General features: G+C 40.1%; 1 protein-coding gene across 2 annotated transcripts; it reads left to right on the forward strand.

The window, feature by feature from the left end:
• The first annotated feature begins 3,650 nt into the window (after nucleotides 1-3,650).
• On the forward strand, nucleotides 3,651-13,314 carry hrh2a (histamine receptor H2a). 2 transcript variants are annotated; one of them, XM_034883165.1, is made up of 4 exons: nucleotides 3,651-3,755; nucleotides 9,967-11,590; nucleotides 11,955-12,126; nucleotides 13,168-13,314. In XM_034883165.1, exons 2-4 carry the CDS (start codon nucleotides 10,555-10,557, stop codon nucleotides 13,175-13,177), a joined length of 1,218 nt encoding a protein of 405 aa, XP_034739056.1. In that variant the 5' UTR covers nucleotides 3,651-3,755; nucleotides 9,967-10,554; the 3' UTR covers nucleotides 13,178-13,314. The 2 variants fall into 2 exon arrangements, with proteins under 2 accessions (XP_034739056.1, XP_034739057.1); XM_034883166.1 differs by lacking the exon at nucleotides 3,651-3,755 and adding an exon at nucleotides 8,028-8,180.
• The last annotated feature ends 6,200 nt before the right edge of the window (nucleotides 13,315-19,514 follow it).

Genomic DNA, 19,514 nt, shown 5'->3' on the forward strand with positions numbered 1-19,514 from the left:
TATTGAAGACTCAAGACAGCCATAACATTGTGATTTTCTACAAGTGTATGTACACTTTTGACCACAACTGTAGATATGAGGGACTCATTCTAACATATACAGAGAAACCCAAAGATTCTTGGTTCCCAGTGATTATGTTTCATTATAATGAAAACATATTTATGAAGATTATATTTAATTTCTGCCAATAGATCCCACTAAATTATACACATTGGTCCTTTATGTCTCTATAAACGTATTATAAAAGTGTTGAAGAATTTAAAGTCCACCTTGAGTTAAAGCAGTGATGCACCAAAATCAGGATTTGGCCGAATGTTGAGCTTTTTGACGGGTTTGGCACTGCCGGACCTTAGAACTTTTTTTCCACCACTGAACACTACACTTGCACTATGCTGGTCGACGTAATGATGCCACAGTTAAGTTTATGTGGGTGAACCGTTCAATGCAATTGGCTGGGAGAAAGTGAAAATGTAACTTGTGAGCAAAAAAAGTGTTGTTTGGCAGTACTTTCCGTCAAAAGAAGGAGATTCAAATCGAGGTACATGTTCAATTTGTTTTGTGGTGGTGAGGGACTGTTTGTTTTTTAAGGGGCTACCGGTGGAGTTTTGGGATCTTTAGTCAAAATAGACTTGACCCTCCCTTCAGCAGTGATACATGTTTCTATGACCCTCCAAAATGATTGTGAAAAAGGCTTGCACGCTTCACTTAGCACCAACTGCAATGTTTCATTTTAAATGAATGTAGCCTACTGGCAATCTGGTACACGTGGATGCTCAAGCTCGAGGCAATGTGAAATCTTCAAGCTAGTCATCTTCATTTTATTCCATCGTCAGGTCAGTGACAATACTTAGGCAACAGGTGGCGCAGTTAGCAACAGGGTTGCATTCTCAAAGAAAGCAACTCCAAACTTGTGCTGCCGTCATGTTGCAATTTTTGTAGGGTCAGACCCAGCAATGGGGAGACGAGTCTGAGAGCTACATGGAAATGCATACACCAAACAAGCCACTTTGACAATTTGTTGTTTTCATGAATATATATATATATATATATATATATATATACACACACACACACACACACACACACACACAACACTGCTGTAGTTAAAACATTTGCATATGAAACATCCAAAAGAATATGAGTTGTGCATGAAGGAATCTACAGACAACAGCCAAAATGCAGCACCTTTAGGTATGGCAAAGGAAGGACAGTCACAGCTAAAAACGTATGTTAACCAGACGTGTTAACTTCATTAATGTGTTTACTGTGTTAATGAACTGAGGATGGTAGTAGGATTAGGTATTCGGTTTCGGGAGAATCTTAACCACTGGATTCTGTATTCGGCCAACCCCAAAAATCTGGATTTGGTTTATCCCTAAATCAAAGTCCCCCAATTTAAAATCAATCAGTCCATCAGTGAGTAAAGAATCTCGGTCACTTATATACTGTAATTGACTGTTTCCCCATGTCCATGTGAACCAATATTGTTTCTTGGACAGCCAGATTAGCATTTATAATATAAAAGCTGCTTTGCAGGTTGGCTCTAAACCCATGTGGCTGTCCAAACTCGACTGACACACAACAGAGCGGATTTACAAGACTATCAGCATTTGACTGTTAGCGTTATAGCATGCTGAATGTGATTGAAGAGAATTGTTTTCACCTCACATTAATATTAGCTTCCTCTAAAATTTTAGAGAATATTGTACTGTAACTGTGATTTAGTTGTAATTATATATCACGGGTCCTTGACAATATAGCTACAAGTCTGACCTCACAGGTAATATCAACAACAAACAATATTACATTACATGTCATCCCAAGCAACTTACAATTGTTATATACAGTATGTTAGAGTCTGCATGCCATGGTTAAGTGGCTTGCTCAGGGACACAGCAAGGCACTCATGAACATTACCAAAAGGCACTTTGCGACAGCTGATATCTTTCTATTGATGTGGCGCTCAATAGAGTAGCTAGCTAAGCTAACAGCATGCAATTAGCTGATAACTAGTCTGCTATGTCATATTAGGCTACGTAAAGATTATTGGATAACCAGCAGGACAATTCTGGTATCAGCAGTAAACTAGTAATTGAGACTGTTGGTTGAAATACCCGAGTTATGAGATGGAATAACAAAACTTTGTTGAAAAAAATGCATTGCTCTAAGCAAACTGTGAGAGTTTAGCTTAATTAAGAATTATAGCAGAAATTAAATATAAAAAAACTAAAACCACTACTTGAAGCCATTACAATTAGCATAATCAAATATGTTTTGATTGAAATAGCCTACACCGTTGACGACGGTGACATATTGCTTAAAGTCTTTTTTCATTAAAGTTTTGGCAAATTATTTTACCATTAGAATTAATTTGATATTTGTTTCTGTGGACACACAAATTAAGAGTTTCTTTAGCTTGTTACTTCTCAATTCAATTTGCCGGTTTGTATTCAAGAAGCATTTGGATTGAGACAGCTTTTATTTTCCCAATCATCATACACAACATCAGTAAGTGTTTTTTTAGCCATTTGTTGTCTTGCTTGACAAATGGCTGAGACAGAGCTTGTCAACACTATGGATGTAACACTGACAGAACCGTAAGCAGCACTAGACATTAGACACATTAGAAACACTAACAACTACGTGTTCACGTGAGAAGGTGACATTTGGAAATAAATGACACTGTGTGTTTAGAAAGGGTGGGTGAGAGAAGTCTACTAACAGGTAGTTAGATGAGGAAATAAGGAGAGCAGGACAGGAGAAAGAGAAAAGTGATAAAGAAAGATATGTTATCGCAGATTTCTGTGTAGTGGAACAAAACTGGAACCTTGTTGCTGTGATACAAGGAGAAAAAAGGGTGGAGCTTAAAGGTTTGTGGTAAGAAAAAAGTGACGAATGTAACTGATATAATCAGAGGTGAAGCAATATACAGATGAAGGAATAAAAATAGACAGCGAACGGAGGGATCATCTATAACATAAATAAAAAGGTACAAAAAGACACAAAGAAAGATTATAATCAGCACCAGCTAAGATTTGAAAAAGGCCACAAGAACTGAGCCTAAGCCAAAGACAAAGGGAGGCAAAACAAACATAAGTTATGAAAATAGATGTGATAATGAGTTATGAATGTTAGCCTGCAGCCCTGGAGATGAATTGGCATTGGAAATGATAGAGAAGCGACACCAGGGGCCACAGCATGTCGAAAATAGATACAGAGGCTGAGAAAAAAGGCTACGCCAAAAATAGAGGGATTGATTTTTGAAATCTCTATGAACTATCGGGTCATTGACATCCCGCCAGCGCAGCTGGTGCCAGTTATGATTTACCCAAAAAAAGCCAGAGAAGAAAATGAGTGAATACCATGCCTTCCTATATCTCCGCCCACTACAAGCTGGACTTTTTGCCAGCAATTCCAATAAGACTGAATGCAACAGGTTTTTTGGATTATTTAGGAAAAACAGGTCAGTCTCCAAAGACTTTATCACAGCAGCTGGCACATGCACGTTAGAAGGCATGATAAGACAATGGAAGACCTATTAATATAACTCCTATAGGAAATTACTCTCATGCCATAGAGAAGAAGAAAAGAAGAAGCAGAGAAAGTGAAAGAGAAAGAGGGAGAGAGAGCTGTTTGTGAGTTACTGGTGCCGCCCCATTCACACACATCACAAGCGAGACTTTGGTTCTCTCGGCTCTCAGAGAGCACAGCAGAGCGAGTGTTGGCTGTCTCAGAAGAGGATAAACCGCACTGAGGTAAGTTGACAATTCCTACTTTATACTTGCTGAAATATATTTAATATGTAATCAAATTTGAACATGTGTGTAAAAACATAGTTTATCAAGCTGTCTTTGTGATGTAAAAGCATCAATGTTTGCTCTAAGTCTGCATTGATTTGCTGTTATGCATTTTTTAGCAGCCAAACAAGAATAGTATTGATTTAATATCTGAATGAACTAAACTGATTTAATATGTGGATGAACTAAATTGTTTTAATATTTTTATTTACAAAAGAATTAAAATATTGTTTAAATCTCTTTTATCACTTAGAAATGTTCTGCTTTGCAGAACAGGACCAAGGAATATAAAAGATAGAAATAAATACAGAAGAAATATGTGTATAGTTAGTGACATATGACCTCAGGCGTATAGCCTCAGTTCCTACTCTGAATGTGTGTCAGCTCAGTTGCAGGGAAACAATTCATTCCTTATTTGGTATTTATGTTTTAGTTCAGATTAAAATCCATAGGTTGGTGGTTGTGCTTAGCCAATCCTGATCCATGTGTGGGCATGTGAACTCTGCACAATGACAAATATACAAAGGGGTCATGTAATCAGTCTGAAGATCAAGAAGCGAGATTAGTCTGTGTGTGTGTATGTGTGTGTTCTACATTTGAACTTCACTTTTCCACATTCATATTCCAGCACAATCTATCATCGTCAAATAGACAAATAGATAGATCATCACAGATACATACATACACAGACAGAAAGAACATACTCAGACCCAAAAGGGGAGATGAGCTGGTACTGGTAAATTTTGTTTCGCTCATGTCCTTGGACAATGGGAAGTCAAAGTTGCGAATTAGCAGATCTAAATGTTTTATTATGATAATACATCTACGACTGGCTCACAGACCAATTATAATGATATTACTCCCTTTCTACTCAAGTACTTGGATCTAAAACATAATAAAGACCTCCAAGAGAATTTCATCTTTATTGAAAGCAGTAATTCACAAGCGCCCTGATTTTGTCATTAATGTATGTTTCATGTTGGCCACATTTGGCCACAAAATGCTCTGCATTCCTGAGAGATTACTCAGATAATCTGGCCTGTACTGTGATATCCCTTTCACTGACTTTTATGCTAATAAAGTTTGAGCTTCTGTAGCTGGCGCGTTCATTTCATTTGTTTAGAAATTGTGGTTATCACTGCTAATGCTAGCTAATGTTAACCACCTTGTTTTTGCTTCTGTAGTACTACGTGACATCAGCTAACTAAAACAAGAAAGGTATAATCTTTTCAAAACTGGTACAAATCTAAATAACTATTATGACAGTAGCCTACAGAATAGCAAAATGGGGCTAACCCATGTGAGCAACGAAAGTCAATCTGCAATGTGTGCATCAGCTAAGGCCGCAAAAAGGAGAGAGAGAGGATGTGGTTAAGTGTCATGACTTGGTCAAGTAAGTATATGCAATGCTCAGCAGCTCTGAGGACAGATTAAATAGCAACTAGGAAGTGTACCTGTGAGATATGACAGGAAATTTGTTAATTCTGGACCTGTGCGAGTGTGTCTTTCTATAAATATGTCTCAATGGATGTCTATTTACATTAAGTACTGTTGACGTAACAGAGGTTTGGTATAGATAAGACTGACAAGGGATATTCATTACCCCCCTGTGACCTGAACTTGTGTTTGTCTGTGACACAGCCACGCATGCTGTTAGTGTCTATGCATATTTTATGTGCCTGCCTGTGCTCACGTCTGTCGCTCACTGTGTGTCATTTTCACGCTTCGTCAAGATTCCGCAGCTGCCCTCCGCTGGTGGACACACAACTGTTACCAAGCAACCCACCATCCCAGACCCCTCCCCCCTCTTTCTTTGGGTCTTTCTGTCAAGGACAAAAACAAAGACAAATAGGGAAACATCCACACACACACACACACACACACACACACACACACACACACAAATGCAGACAGCTATAGATTGCTTTGCAACAGCAGAGGAAGCGCGTGAGCCAAGTATTTCTGCTCAATTGATTAATAATAGGATGGATGAAGCATTCAGATGCCTGATTGCATTATGTCGCCCTGATGGACGTTACTTGCAGGGACAAAAGTTGCTTTCAACATCTGTAGCCATGTTCAGTAGGACAAACCTGACTGATTAAATGTTTTATGACCTAGTAAAAGTTACAATCCCTCGCTTTTCTTTAATGTATAGTAAATCTAGAATACACCAGTTACAGCTCTGCTAGAAAGGTTCCGGCTACACTGCTTGCCTTGCAGTTTGTCTGACACAAAGCCCTTCACTCATGTCAGCAGCATTGTAGAAACAGGGCAAGTGGTTTGGTTTAGGAGTTTAGGTTTGAGTCATTTTAGGATACGGTTATACTGCCTACCCACCGTTAGGTGGCAGATATGTTAACTTTGATTGAGTTTTAATGAGCTAGCTAAATGAATGAATGAATGAATGAATGAGTTATTTCCTGTATCTGCAATTAGTCTGAAGCAAGCGTATAAAAGAAAGTACATTTTACACCCTGCCGGCATTTTAGAGCTTATCCTGATATTGCAGAAATTTTAGAGGGCAGAATTATTACATTTCCTGACTGTGTGAACATATTCAAATACTTTGAATTTGTGGAAATACACGTGATTACTTTGGTTATGAAGCAGATATTCCGTATCTGTTTATTTCTCAAAAAGACATCTGGCTGGTAAAAAAGGTCACAGATTATATTTTGGAGGATCTTACAAATCAGGAAGCAAGTCCCAGCTAAGAGGTAAATAACCTCATTACTCATCTCCAAGCGTAGACCATGTCTGGTAAAGAGTTCAAGTCCAAGATCTTTTTTTTCCTGCCTTTCATCTCAATATCCAAATTGGGCTCTTTTCACCAGACCACTTACTAAATAATGGAAGGTGTAAATGGGGCAGAATGAAGTGTCTCCAGCTCATTTACATAATTTGTATGCTGGAAGATAGGAGTTAATGAGAGGAAGCTGTCTAGGAGCTCCATAGGTTTAATCACTTAATATTTCATCTCTCTTGGTCCACCAAATCTTGGTTATTACACACAGAGTATACCTGTCCCAGCATGACCCACTTTAAGCACTGTCCTCTACATCACAAACCCATCAAACCCTGTGTTATCTCTTGAAAAACATGAAACAACATTCAGAAAACCTCTAAAAGTAAAGCAGCCTGTACATCCTGTTCAAAACACAGAAGTTGGCTGTCATTACAATCCATTACAGTCCTCAAGATCCATTACTAAGGCATATGTTTCAGGTTGTGTTTTAGTGTGTGGATGCACATGCAAGATGTGTGTCTGTGATTATATACAGACGTTAACACTCACCATTGTTTTCCATTAAGACAACTAATGAGAAGTTTATGAAAGAAAACAGATGGCCAGTGATACGGGAGCATGCTGTCTGAATGAATGATGATTTAATTACAATTTATCATGTTCTAACATTAAGGTAAATGACGTTCTACTGTAACTGTAGTCTGCACAGATCAACAGTGACTTGATAAAACAAAAAAGCAAGACAGTAATTTGCATGTTAATTCTACTAAATAGGTCTTGTGCTTCCTTGTCATTCTTTAAAAGTGAGCAGGCAGGATTGTATATTATTAAAGACGCAAATGTTTGTGCAAAAATAAACAGGAAATGAATATGGTTATGCTCTCACACACATGCACTGTAACATGGGAAAATGAACTAATGCTTCTGGCTGAGAGCGGATAACAAGTATGCCTGTGTGAACACACACATACACACCCTCATATACATTTTGTCCCAGGGTTGAAACAAGGTTGTTGAGAAGCTTCTAGTGACCATAATACATGTCCATATGTGGACATCCCTAACAAGGCAGTGTAGGATCCAAGCCAAAAACTCTTTCCAACTGTGAGCAAGAGTGTGTGTTAGTGTGTGAGACAAAGTAAGAAAGTGACAGTGTGAGTGACAGATTTTGATGATAAAAACTGTTGAAATGTGTGGTCACAGTAAGTCTGGTTCTGTCAGATATAAAAGGCTGAGATGTCATGTGCATTTGAGAGCTGCACTTCATAAGTTAGTGGCTGTGTTATCAGTGTTTGCTTTGGATGAAGTTCAAAGCAGAGAGTCGGTGACAAAAATGTGTCAACGCAGAAACAATGATTAGAAGAGTTCTGAGATTAGAGATGGTGTTCTGGTTTCCGCCAACCCAGATTTAATAAAAATATTTATTTTATGCGTTTAGCTTTTCATTATATAGTCTAATGCTCTCTTTTCTTATAATGTAAAGCCTGCAGCCACCCACCTCTCCATGTCACTCTCTCCATTTTAGGTGATAAGTGAGCTGCTCTGGACCACGTCTGGCAAATGTCCCAATATCCATTACACTGTTAGAAAATAGACTAGCAAACATTACCCACCACCCACTGACGCAAACACATGTACTACACACGCACGCACACACACACATACGTACATACAAACATACTAAAACACACACAAACACACACACACTTATCCAGTACTTACCCTCATTCCACCAAGCACCCATTAAAATGAGTGAGTTCACATACGACAAGTACCTCTCTCGACTAGGTAGAGACAAAGAAATAAAAACTTTCTTATGAAGCTATTCCTTTACAAACTAGCTGAAATTATGTTTACATGCCATTTGATTTAAAAAAGTGATTTATTATTATTATTTGACAACAGTATTTATCATCATATTATTATAATCATATCTGATCATATCTGAGTTGCTCTCAGCAGTCATCTCATCAGCCTTTGCTGCATCTAAATGTTAATCATATTTAACATTATTAAAACCAAAACAAGACTTTGCATTGTCTCAGCAGCAGCAGACGGTTTAGAGATACTTAGCCACGCTGGCTGTTTACACAGTTGCTTATCTTGTCGTGAGTTAAACAAACTACTGTCTTGGTTGATGGTTGGATTATAAAGAGATTGGAATTCCCATTAGCTGGCTGTCTAAAATAGCAGCTTTATTTTTGCTTGCAAGAAAAAGACCAACTTGAAATGACAGAACATTAATACAAATACCGATATATTTGACAGCGAATGTCTCAGTTTTTAAAAAAGGAACAAAGTGCTTGTACTGCTCCATAATCATAATTGTTAATGGATTAACTATGGCGCTCCCAAAGTTAATTCTTTACCATCATAAACCATGCACACAGGGCTTGAGGCCTTAACTTTAGAATCCGACATAAACTACGTAGAATGTTTCAAAAGTCAGCAATCATGCAAGCCAGAACTGAATTTAGTTTGTGTGTGAATGTGTGTGTTCTGGTATTACTGTCCAATTCAAGTTTTAAACCATCATAGTGAGGACATTTCTGTATTGTGAAGACATTTTGGCTGGTCCTGTTTGAAGGTTAAGACTTGTTCTTTCTGACCATATTTGTGTCCAGATTTCTACATTTATTTCCAACACACTGAGTCATTCTGTAACTGGTTACTAATTTATTATTTTAATCAGCAACTAGATCCCTGGTGCCAAGTCAGTACTTTATGTCTTCAGCTTTCGTTGACTTGATTTATTTTTATTCTCCATTGGTATGACAGTTTGTGACACTGTTTATCCAAAAATATTTTGAATACTCTACATTATTGTACTCATCATTTAGTGTACTATATTTATCCATGTGTGACCAAGATGTAGGCTTGCCTGTGCAGACACAAAAACACATGCAGTTGCCTGGTTAGTTCACCTGGTAGAACGAGCGCCTAACTATAGAGTTTTACCTTGACGCAGTGGCCGCGGGTTTGACTCCGACCTCGGGCCTTTTGCTGCATGTCATTCCCCCACTCTCTCCCCTTTCATGTATAAACTGTCCTATAGAAATAAAGGCCTAAAAAGCCCCAAAAGTAATCTTAAAAAAAACACACACCTGCACTAATAAAATGCTGTCTCAATATTTTTTCAAACCAGAGTATTGACAATCGATATATCAATACATTTTTTTAAATGTTCAACCATTTTTTGGTTTGTTGTACATTTATCATCAATGGTTTTAATGCATGTAATTTAGGCCTAATCTAATTAGCCTAATCTATCATCAGGGATTGTAATACATCAACTATAAGTAAATTAATAACTTATATAAAATAAAAGTTACAGTTATAATTAAACCAAAAGAAAGTAGCTGCTCTTTGTTTGAGAATGTAAGCTTATTACTAACTGTGTTTCTCATCTCTGTCCACTAGGTGTCCCTACAGCCATAGAAGATGCAGTTGAAGCCAAAAAGACACCATGGACCACCAAGAATCAGCCTAATAGACAGAATGCTGTTTGACAGCCATCAGACATGTCAGCAGCCAGGCATAGTGCTGATGTTCAATTCCCAGTAGCAGCATTTGTCAAGACACAAATGTTTTCCAACCAACTTTATGCAAAACTTTGATTATTATTGTCATCACTGTGAATGGGAATGCTGGTGTGGTCGAGTCACAGGAAAGCTATGGTTCACGCCCATCAAGAACAGCACATAGTAAAGTACATTAGCAGCTAAGGCAGAGGAACTATTTGGAGAGAACTGGACACAGAGGGATCACATGTGACCAAGCTCTTAAATCACATTTGACCATGGAGACATTGAGATTAGATTGTATGCACCATAATAAATTGGAGCATCCAAACACTCTAATAAACATATGTAATAGCATCATATGGGAGCGTATGGCTTCTAATGTGAATGTCCTTTTTGCAAAAAAGTGAGACCTCTAATCTAGTTTCAAACTGAAAAGAAAACACAATGGTTTGCATAAAGCTCCAGCAATGATGTCATCAGATGGATGAACGTCTCCAGTGAAGCACCAGTAATAATGTTGTCACAAGTGATGCTGGGTGTTACCCTGTCCCTTCTCATCCTTCTGACTGTCAGTGGTAATGTGCTGGTGTGCCTGGCTGTCTGCGCCTCTCGACGCCTCCGCTGCCTCACCAACTGCTTCATTGTGTCGCTGGCGGTGACTGACTTGCTGCTCGGCCTCGTGGTCCTCCCTTTCTCTGCCCTCCTCCAGCTTAACAACGAGTGGCCACTCGGCCCAGCCTTCTGCAACTTCTACATCTCAATGGATGTCATGCTGTGCACCGCCTCCATCCTCACTCTCCTGGCCATCAGCATTGACCGCTACCTGGCAGTGACCAGGCCTCTGAGATATGCCTCACTGGTGTTACCATGGCGAGTTGCTGTGGCCATGGCCAGTGTTTGGGCAGTGTCTGTGGCCGTGTCTTTCTTGCCCATCCAAATGGGATGGAACACAGTAAATGGGACAGTGCAGAACCACGGGCCTTTGGCTGCAGAGGGGAAATGTCGCTTTGAGCTGAACAGACCTTACGTACTTACAGACTCTCTTGTCACTTTCTACCTGCCTCTGGTGGCTATGTGCTGGACGTACCTCCAAATACTTCGCATTGCACGGGCACAGGCCAAACGAATTATCAGTGCCCGGCCCACATGCATCACCAGCTACAACTGCAGGAACAATCCTTCCACCAGTACCACTGTGGTTTCCAGTGTTACAGCAGTGGCTTTGCGGGAGCACAAAGCCACAGTGACACTGGCAGCAGTGATAGGGGCTTTTGTGGTGTGTTGGCTGCCGTATTTCATCCTGTTCACAGTGTTGGGTCTAAAGGAGCATCCAGATCCAAGCACAGTACCAGAATTCCCCATTGTGCTGTGGCTGGGTTACGCCAACTCGGCCCTCAACCCTATCCTCTATGGAGCCCTCAACAGGGACTTCAGGTCAGCCTACTCCCGTCTAGTGAGATGCCGATGCCCTACCTACAGTGGGTGGAAGAGCCGACAGCCATCTCCTACTGTGACAGCAGGTAAAGCTGTAGAAAGAGCTCAAAGTGTGCATATACATCTGTTCAGTTTAAAGCTCTTCAGTTTAATAATCAGAACTTTTCTGACTAGTCTCACATTGCCAGACCTATGTTCGGGTCTGACTACACCACTTATATATTCTGGGATAGGGGAATAAAAACGCTCTGGCTTGTTTGTATTTCTTTAAACCAATCATAACCATCCTGGGCGGTGCTAAGCAAAGCAGCAAAACACCCCGGATGTCAGGCTTTATCCCAGCACTGTACATCCGGTAAGCCAGACTTAGTTCTGACCAAGAAATAGTTGTGTAAATACATTATATGTTCCCTCCAATTTTTTGTCTTCCTTTTGTTTCCCTCCTCTTAGCCAGAGACCACTTTACAGAGGTGACACTGCTGTGTGGCCACACTCCTGGCGCCTGCAGATCAGGTCTAACAGAACAAAACCTAATGCTTCAAGAAATGAACAGCGGGACAGCCACAGCAACTATTCAATTTGCAAATGGCACCGCTGCCACCGATGTCAATGGCAATGAGAGGTATATTTTCATTTAATATATGAACAAAAATTCACCTGACATAATGCAAATAAGTCTTGGCTCTAAACTCATCAAATATGATACAACTACATTAAAAAGTGTAATACCTAACATCCAAATTGGGGTAAAAATGCTACAACTCACATTCACTCATAATGAGTGAAAAACCATGCCGTGATAAACTAAGTTGTTCCAGCAAATACATTAAGCCGGCTATATGTGACACCTTGCTCTCAGTATGTGAGTGCACTGGTTTGTGTATTTACCTCATCCAAGGAGGTTAGGTTTTTGGTTCAGTTTGTCTATTTGTTTGTGTGTTTGATGTTGTTTTGATTGTCGGTCAGTAGGATTATGGACAAACTACTGGCCCGATTTTCATTTAACTTGGGGAAGGAGTGTAGCATAGGCAAAGGATGAACCTGTAAATGATGGAGCGGATCTGACTCACGGGCGGATACACAAATTACATTTAATTTCCGTTAACATTGCAAGATAGGACGTTTGTGCTGCATTCATGTGGTGTGGGGAAATTTAAAAAAGAAAATTCCCGACTGGGAAAATTCACACTGCATTAACATTGAGTGATAGTGCATGCCTTGTCGGAGGTAGGCGCTTTCTGCCCTTCTAGTCTGTCTCTGTCTTACTTTCAAACACAAAAACTGATCAGTTACACAAACAAATCACACAGCCTTAAGATTCAACAGTGGAGATAGACTTTATTGCTGCGACGTCTTTTTTTGTTGCTAAATGATTTGATCCGTGTAAATGAGAGAATGAGGGTTCTCCGGGCACCCAGATAGCCCAGATGGTAGAACATATATAGAGGTTTACTCCTTGACACAGAGGGCCAGTGTTCGACTCCAACCCGCGGCCCTTTGCTGCATCTCATCCGTCAAAAATAAAGGCCAAAAATTACCCCAAAAATTAACTTCAAAAAAAGAAAAGAGGGTTCTCCCTCAATGTGTTTTCAGGGGTTTTAAATAAATACATTTTAAATTAAATGTTTGTTCTCTAATCTTTCATTCCTTTCAATAAATGCAGGTCATGCTGAGCCTGTGCTGGTGAGGTGGGTGCTTTGTTGACTTTTCTGCGGTTGCAACCAAGAATCAGAATCCATCAGCCTAAGAAGAAAGATGGATAGAGTTTTACAGTCCCTCTATTTGGAAGCCTTCAATGCCGCAGTAGAAGCACCATGTAAGTAAGTAGATACACACTCCAACATCCCTATAACCCCCACAGACCATGTCAGGCCCAGAACAAATGAACTGTGACACACAGATCTTAGCGGTGTCATCCACTGTGCATCAGGCCATATGGCAACATGCTTATTAGGCCAAGAAATGTGCTTTCAGCAGAGAGGAGATACATTACCCAGTTTCACATCCTACTCTCATTCCTTTGTTTGCACTTTGTAAACTGTATCAGACTAAGTGGTTTTCTCTTTGTATGCACTGCTTTGTAAAGTGTGTATTAGTTAAATGCAACAAAACAACAAAACTATGAATACCAATCCATTGTGAAGGCTGCCTGTTAATTGCAGTATTTAATCTTGAGATCAGTAACACACTTTAAATACCTAAAATAATTAAAAATGCAACGTTATACAACACTTCGCCATGTCAGCCAGCATTAGCACAATATTTGTCATATTTAATATAGCCAGACATGGTTAAAATAACAACTAATGATGGCTCATTATGAGGAAATCCTAACAGCACTCAGACAGAAATTTAAATCGGATACCACAGTGAGTTGAACAAGGCTTAATTGTAACCAAGATAATTTATAATGATTCATCTTTTATTGTTCATTCCTCTACTTTTTCTGAACTATTAGTTTACATTTTTCACTTACTAGTAAAATTATTGATAAAATAAAATAATAAAATAATCAAAGTGATTCTCTGTTTTGTTTTTAACAGCTAAAAAAACATATTAAATTATTGTTTCTTAAAAATTGTTTTACAGCAGTTGCTCCAATAGTCGTGATGGAAAATGGAAAATGGAACCTCAGCAACTCCACACCTCATCAGCAAGAACTAACTGTACGCACACTGCCGACCTCTACCCGTCCAGGAGCGAACAAATCAATATGCTTCTATGCAGAAAGGATCTAACAAAATCCTTCCACTGCATCCAACCATCACACAGGGCAACACGGGGCCCTATTATGCTCCCAAACTAACTGTGTACTGTATTAAAGACAGCCGATTAACTTGTTGGTCATCAATGTCATAAAATAATTTTTTTATGCTGACTCAAGAGTACACTTCAGTGGAAACAACATATCACAACTTCAACCTGGATGAAGAAATTGGAAATAGATGTTTGACAAAATTAGAGAATGGAGGGTAAAAAGTGACAAATAGGTGGATAAATGGACTCTTCATGTAGAATGTGTTGAAATGTGTCACATGTGAATGTGTAGCATGCAAACTAATCTTATGTGTCTATTTCGAGAATGTAGACTGTCTTTACTGTTGCTCTTTCAGTGGCAAATGTATTATGTCTTGTATATACATACTGTAAAAGTAAGCAAGAATTGAATAAACGGCATGTTCTGTTCCTCCAAAATACAAAATTACAACCATTCTGTATCATTAAAGGGCAGCCTAAATTAAGAATATAATATATATTACAATTTTTGTAAGCAATACACATGGGCTGTAGTTAAGTATGGATAGGGATTATCATGTGCGATGATGTAGAACACACCATATAAGTGGTAACACATAAGTACATTGTGAACAATTCATCACAGCTGTCAGCACACATTGCCACATTAACACTTAACCTTCTCCGTACTTTAAGCTATTTCCTTTGAGGACTGACAAAGAATTGTACATAATATCCATCTGCATGTCGGGTACCAGCTGGAAACAAGTGATGGAAGGGGTTTTACAACCCGTTCAACCACATAGAATTCAATTCACTCAATTCAAATCTAAAGATTTTAGTCGTTCTGTTAAGAAGTGGTTCCTATGTCACGCATTAAAATATGAGGCACAAAATCACAGGACAAAATGCATAGTCCTCGTTCAGTCAGAGACGCTTACGTCGAACACTTTACGCTTAGATTGGGTGGAAAAGGGTCTGCTCTTTATGGGAGAGTTACTCCCCCAAACACAAGAGTAATGGTAGAGAATAGAGAAGAGATAGATGTAAAGGTAAATCAGCATTATAGCTTAGTAAAACAACAAGACCAAGCACTAAATCATTTAAGGAGGAGGTGGCGGCAGCAAGCAATGTTGACATAAGTAATCAGCAGGGTAAAGGTGAGAACTTGAACACAACTTAGTACATTTGATTATGACACTAGTTTGCTGATTCAATCTCCAGCAGGCCAACATTTGCTTAACTTTGACCAAGATCAGCCAATAGAAACCCTGATGCACTGTGTTTGAAGACATAGAATGTATTATTCTATTGTGGACATACTTGACAGTACTAACACACTACCAGACAACAAATCGTGGGGTCGCTCAAACACTGTTTACAGTTTGTGATTGCTCTGAGCAATATTTATCTATTACCAGGATCAGAAACATAACATTATGTCTTTTTCCGGGCTGTGTGTGAGGCAATTTCATTGAACAGAAGGGTAATGTGTCCATATCTTAAGCCTGGCAGATTGTAGCGTTATTGTGTTGGGAGAAATACAGACATGTGACTACCAGAACGTATCTCTCCAGCGTGGCAAAGGAAACACAAAAGGAGAATTTCACACTAAAGAGACTGTAACTTTGAAAGGCTCGGCTGTACATCAAAACAAGGACTGGCTTTTGGCCCCCATCACTTACAGTGTAGCAGCGCTGGAAAGAATTACTTCTTGAGGAGGAATGATTGCAGTAAACAACTCTTTTGTTGTTCCGAGCAGTGAATACTTTATTATCATAATAACAAACAATGTATCATTTAAGTGCCTTTAAAAAGGCTTTTTTTGTATCTGAGTCATAGTAAGAAGAAAATGACAAACAGATGCAGTAAATGTTTAATTTAGGGTTTCTGTGGCTGAAAACCAGAGTAGTTTATAAGTCAGAGCGTTCTTATCTGTGCTCTGTGCCCTATAACTGTAAGACACTTATAATGCTTTTATCTCCTTGAGTCCCTCTATTCCTACATAATATCATGTGTCTCTTGGTAATTCTGGTCACTTGCTACCTATCTCCGTCTCTTGACCAGTGACAGCTCAAACTACATGAAAACCATTCATCATTGCTTCTTTAACATCATATTAATGTGGGGGGAAACTAAATATATGGACTCTCTCTCTCTTTCTGTCACTCTAATGCACGCACACACACAAAAAGAAATACAGTACACACACCCGGCTAGCTCTGTATAAGCTATCAATCATAGATATTGTCATTATTCAACTGTGTCATTGACAAGACCCTCTCCTTCTCTCTTGCTCCAGTCTCTGTCTTTTTCTCTTCCTCCCTTCTTCCTTCCCTCTCTATCTCTCTCTCTCACACACACACACACACACACACACACACAGAAGAGAGGGAATCATGAATCATAAATCTTATGAATGCCATCTAAAGACTGCTCAGCGCTATGAGAAAGACAGATGATTGATAGATGTGAGTGACTGTGGCAAAAGCAAAGAAGATGGCCAGAAGGTTGCAACCATCAACACCGAGGTCAGAAACCGCAGTTCAAGGGTCAAACGTATCAGGAAGCACAATATGGCCAAGAACGACAGAGAAAATGGTGGTGGTGGTTGGGGTGGGGGGGGGAGTAAATGGTTGAAGGGGAAGGGAGAGAGCAGGGAGGAGGAGGAGGACGGTGTGGGGGGATGCTGCCACAGTGAGGCTAAAGCCATAACTCATCTTTTATTAAAAATAATGAAAAAAACTTAATGAGTTAATAATATCATGGAGAAAGAGATAGGGAGTGAGGCAGAGATGGAGGAAGGGACGGAGGAGAGAGAGGAAAAGAAGAAAGGAAATGAGGAGATAAAAAAAAACAGAACAGGGTCAACGTGTGTCTCTTTTCACCCTTTGGTCATTTATTCCAGTTTTGAAAGTTCACACAAGATCCATTACAGCGGCGGGGACGATCTTAGTGATCCCCCTCTGTCTGCCGACTTAAATCCCAAAGCCTGCTTGGTAATTAAAGGCACTTAACAACCAATTAACAGTGATGAGCTAAATTAGCAGGATATTGTCTCCTTTGACTAGGCTACTGCATTATCAGTGTATTGAAACAGCGATGAACAAACCTCAGTGGCCCGTGTTTGCATGTAGGCAAATGACGGATTAATTACTATTAAAACATCAGCATCATAATGAGCTTGGAAACAATTAGAGAGGTCGTTAGCACGTGGAGAACGGCTGAGAACAGAAGTAGGGGGAGTGAGCACAAAATAAGAGAGAAATCTTCATTGGGAAGAAATACTGATTAAATGGACGTACGGTGACACTCATCGCCCAATATCCGTGGACCTATTAAATACATGACATCACCATTTGTCTTTTCTTCCATCAAGCTTCTTTTCTGCTGCCATTATCTTTCCCCTCTTCTTCTCCGGCTTCCCCAACTCCCTGCCTGCATTTTGCCTCTCATAAAAAGCCTTTTTCTTGCTCTTCCACTCCTTTCTCTACTTTCTGCTTTTTCACTCCCATTTCTTCCTTCCCTCCTTCATGCTTGGGGGGCACAGTCCTGTGAAGGAATTTAATATGCAACTTTTATATGAGAAACCAATCGCATACGTCTGGGTCTATTGGGCTCGCAATCTATCGGCCCGGACGGCTAATGCAATAGAGAGAGCCGGGGCTATTTATCAAACAGGGAGCTATCTTTTCCTCTCTCCCTCTCTCTCTCTCCCGCTCTGCCCTCGCTCTCTCTGTCTTTATTCAAGCCCAGATTCCTGGCTGCCACTAAATCAGGCCAACTATGAGCTATGGCTGCCCAGAGGGCATCTCCTCTTTTATAGGGGGATTTGGATTTTGTATCTACTGGTTCCTCAGTGGTCGTTGAGACTGTGCTAACGGAAGCTATAAACATTCAACAAACAAAAGCCAACCACTTAAATGTTCCTCTGTCCCCACTGTAATGATCATGAACGTGTAGAGATATATGGATGTAGAGGGATGCATAAACCTGATGAATAAGATATCAATGGTGTTTACAGTGATGCTGCAAAGAGTTGTTTGTGAGCTTCAGACAGAAACAGACATGTGTACACATTCATTTTACGGTTTCAGTAATGCGCTATAATTCACTCGCACAATATGTTACTTATAGAAGTCACACACACACACACAGCAGTAGCACAATTTTAAAAGTTTCATGATGAATAACAAAAGTGACAGTGTGCAGGGGACGCTGCCCACCTGCAGCAATTAAAATGCCTCAGAAACACCCAAATTCATTTCAACAAATTAGCCACATTACTGGCCACAGTGTAATCGCTGATGGCAATTAATAAGAAATTAGTCACAATCAGCCCTATATTAACATCTCACCCAGGGGCCGCGGCTGGAAATTAATAACCGGAGATTCATCTCTCTTACTGTCTTTCTGGCTCTCTCTCTATCTCTCCCACAAACACACACAAACACACACACACACACACACACACCTTTGCCCACCTATACTGTTAATGAATCTTCTGTAAGACAGATTTTTTCTGTGTGGATCGACTCATATGATCCGCAATCTGCTCATGTCAGCAAGCCAGCTTCCTCTTTACTGGGGTGTGAAAACCCCCTGAAAGACATGAGTATGTGTGCATGTGTTTTCTCACTAAGGACATGTACAATCAACACGTGCTATGAAGTTCATGGACATCTATACACAGAGATATACAATACACTGTATAAACTTTGAGTACTGTTTGAGTACAGTGTGCTTGTATGTATGTATGTACGTGTGTGTGTGTGTGTTACACAAATGGGATGGGGGCATCGGTGGAGACTAGGCCCGCCTCTAGGGGTCCTCACACCAATCAGCAAAGCGCACCAAGAATCAATTAACACCAGTGGGAGGGGGCAGAGGGTACGGCACCACACACACTTAGACACACGCTGTCCACACGGACACTGCCCACACATGGTACTGTCTGAGGAGATATCCATCAGATCGCACATTGTGCCAATGTGTGTGTCTGTGTGTGTGTCTTTGAGCGTGTGTGTCCCTATCCTGGTGTGCCCCGGTCTCTCATGGTGTGAGGTTGGGGAACAGATTGGGGGTCAGCAGGGGGGTCAGGCCAGGGTCACCCCCGTCTGAGCCGTGTGTGTGTGTGTGTGTGTGTGTGTGTGTGTGTGTGTGTGTGTGTGTGTGTGTGTGTGTGTGTATGTAGCCTGACCACCACTTGCAGGGCTCAGTGGCAGGCAGAAGTAAATAAGATGGATGGTGTTGATTCATACTCTGAATTCATTG

The sequence above is a fragment of the Etheostoma cragini genome, chromosome 10, assembly GCF_013103735.1.
Source record: "Etheostoma cragini isolate CJK2018 chromosome 10, CSU_Ecrag_1.0, whole genome shotgun sequence".
Classification (NCBI taxonomy): Eukaryota; Metazoa; Chordata; class Actinopteri; order Perciformes; family Percidae; genus Etheostoma; species Etheostoma cragini.

Excerpts from the sequence above, each read along its gene's own strand:
- hrh2a (XM_034883165.1), top strand. The coding sequence starts at position 10,555 with ATGAACGTCTCCAGTGAAGCACCAGTAATAATGTTGTCACAAGTGATG. Across the intron at positions 11,591-11,954 it reads ATCTCCTACTGTGACAGCAG|CCAGAGACCACTTTACAGAG; the intron begins GTAAAGCTGTAG and ends CCCTCCTCTTAG.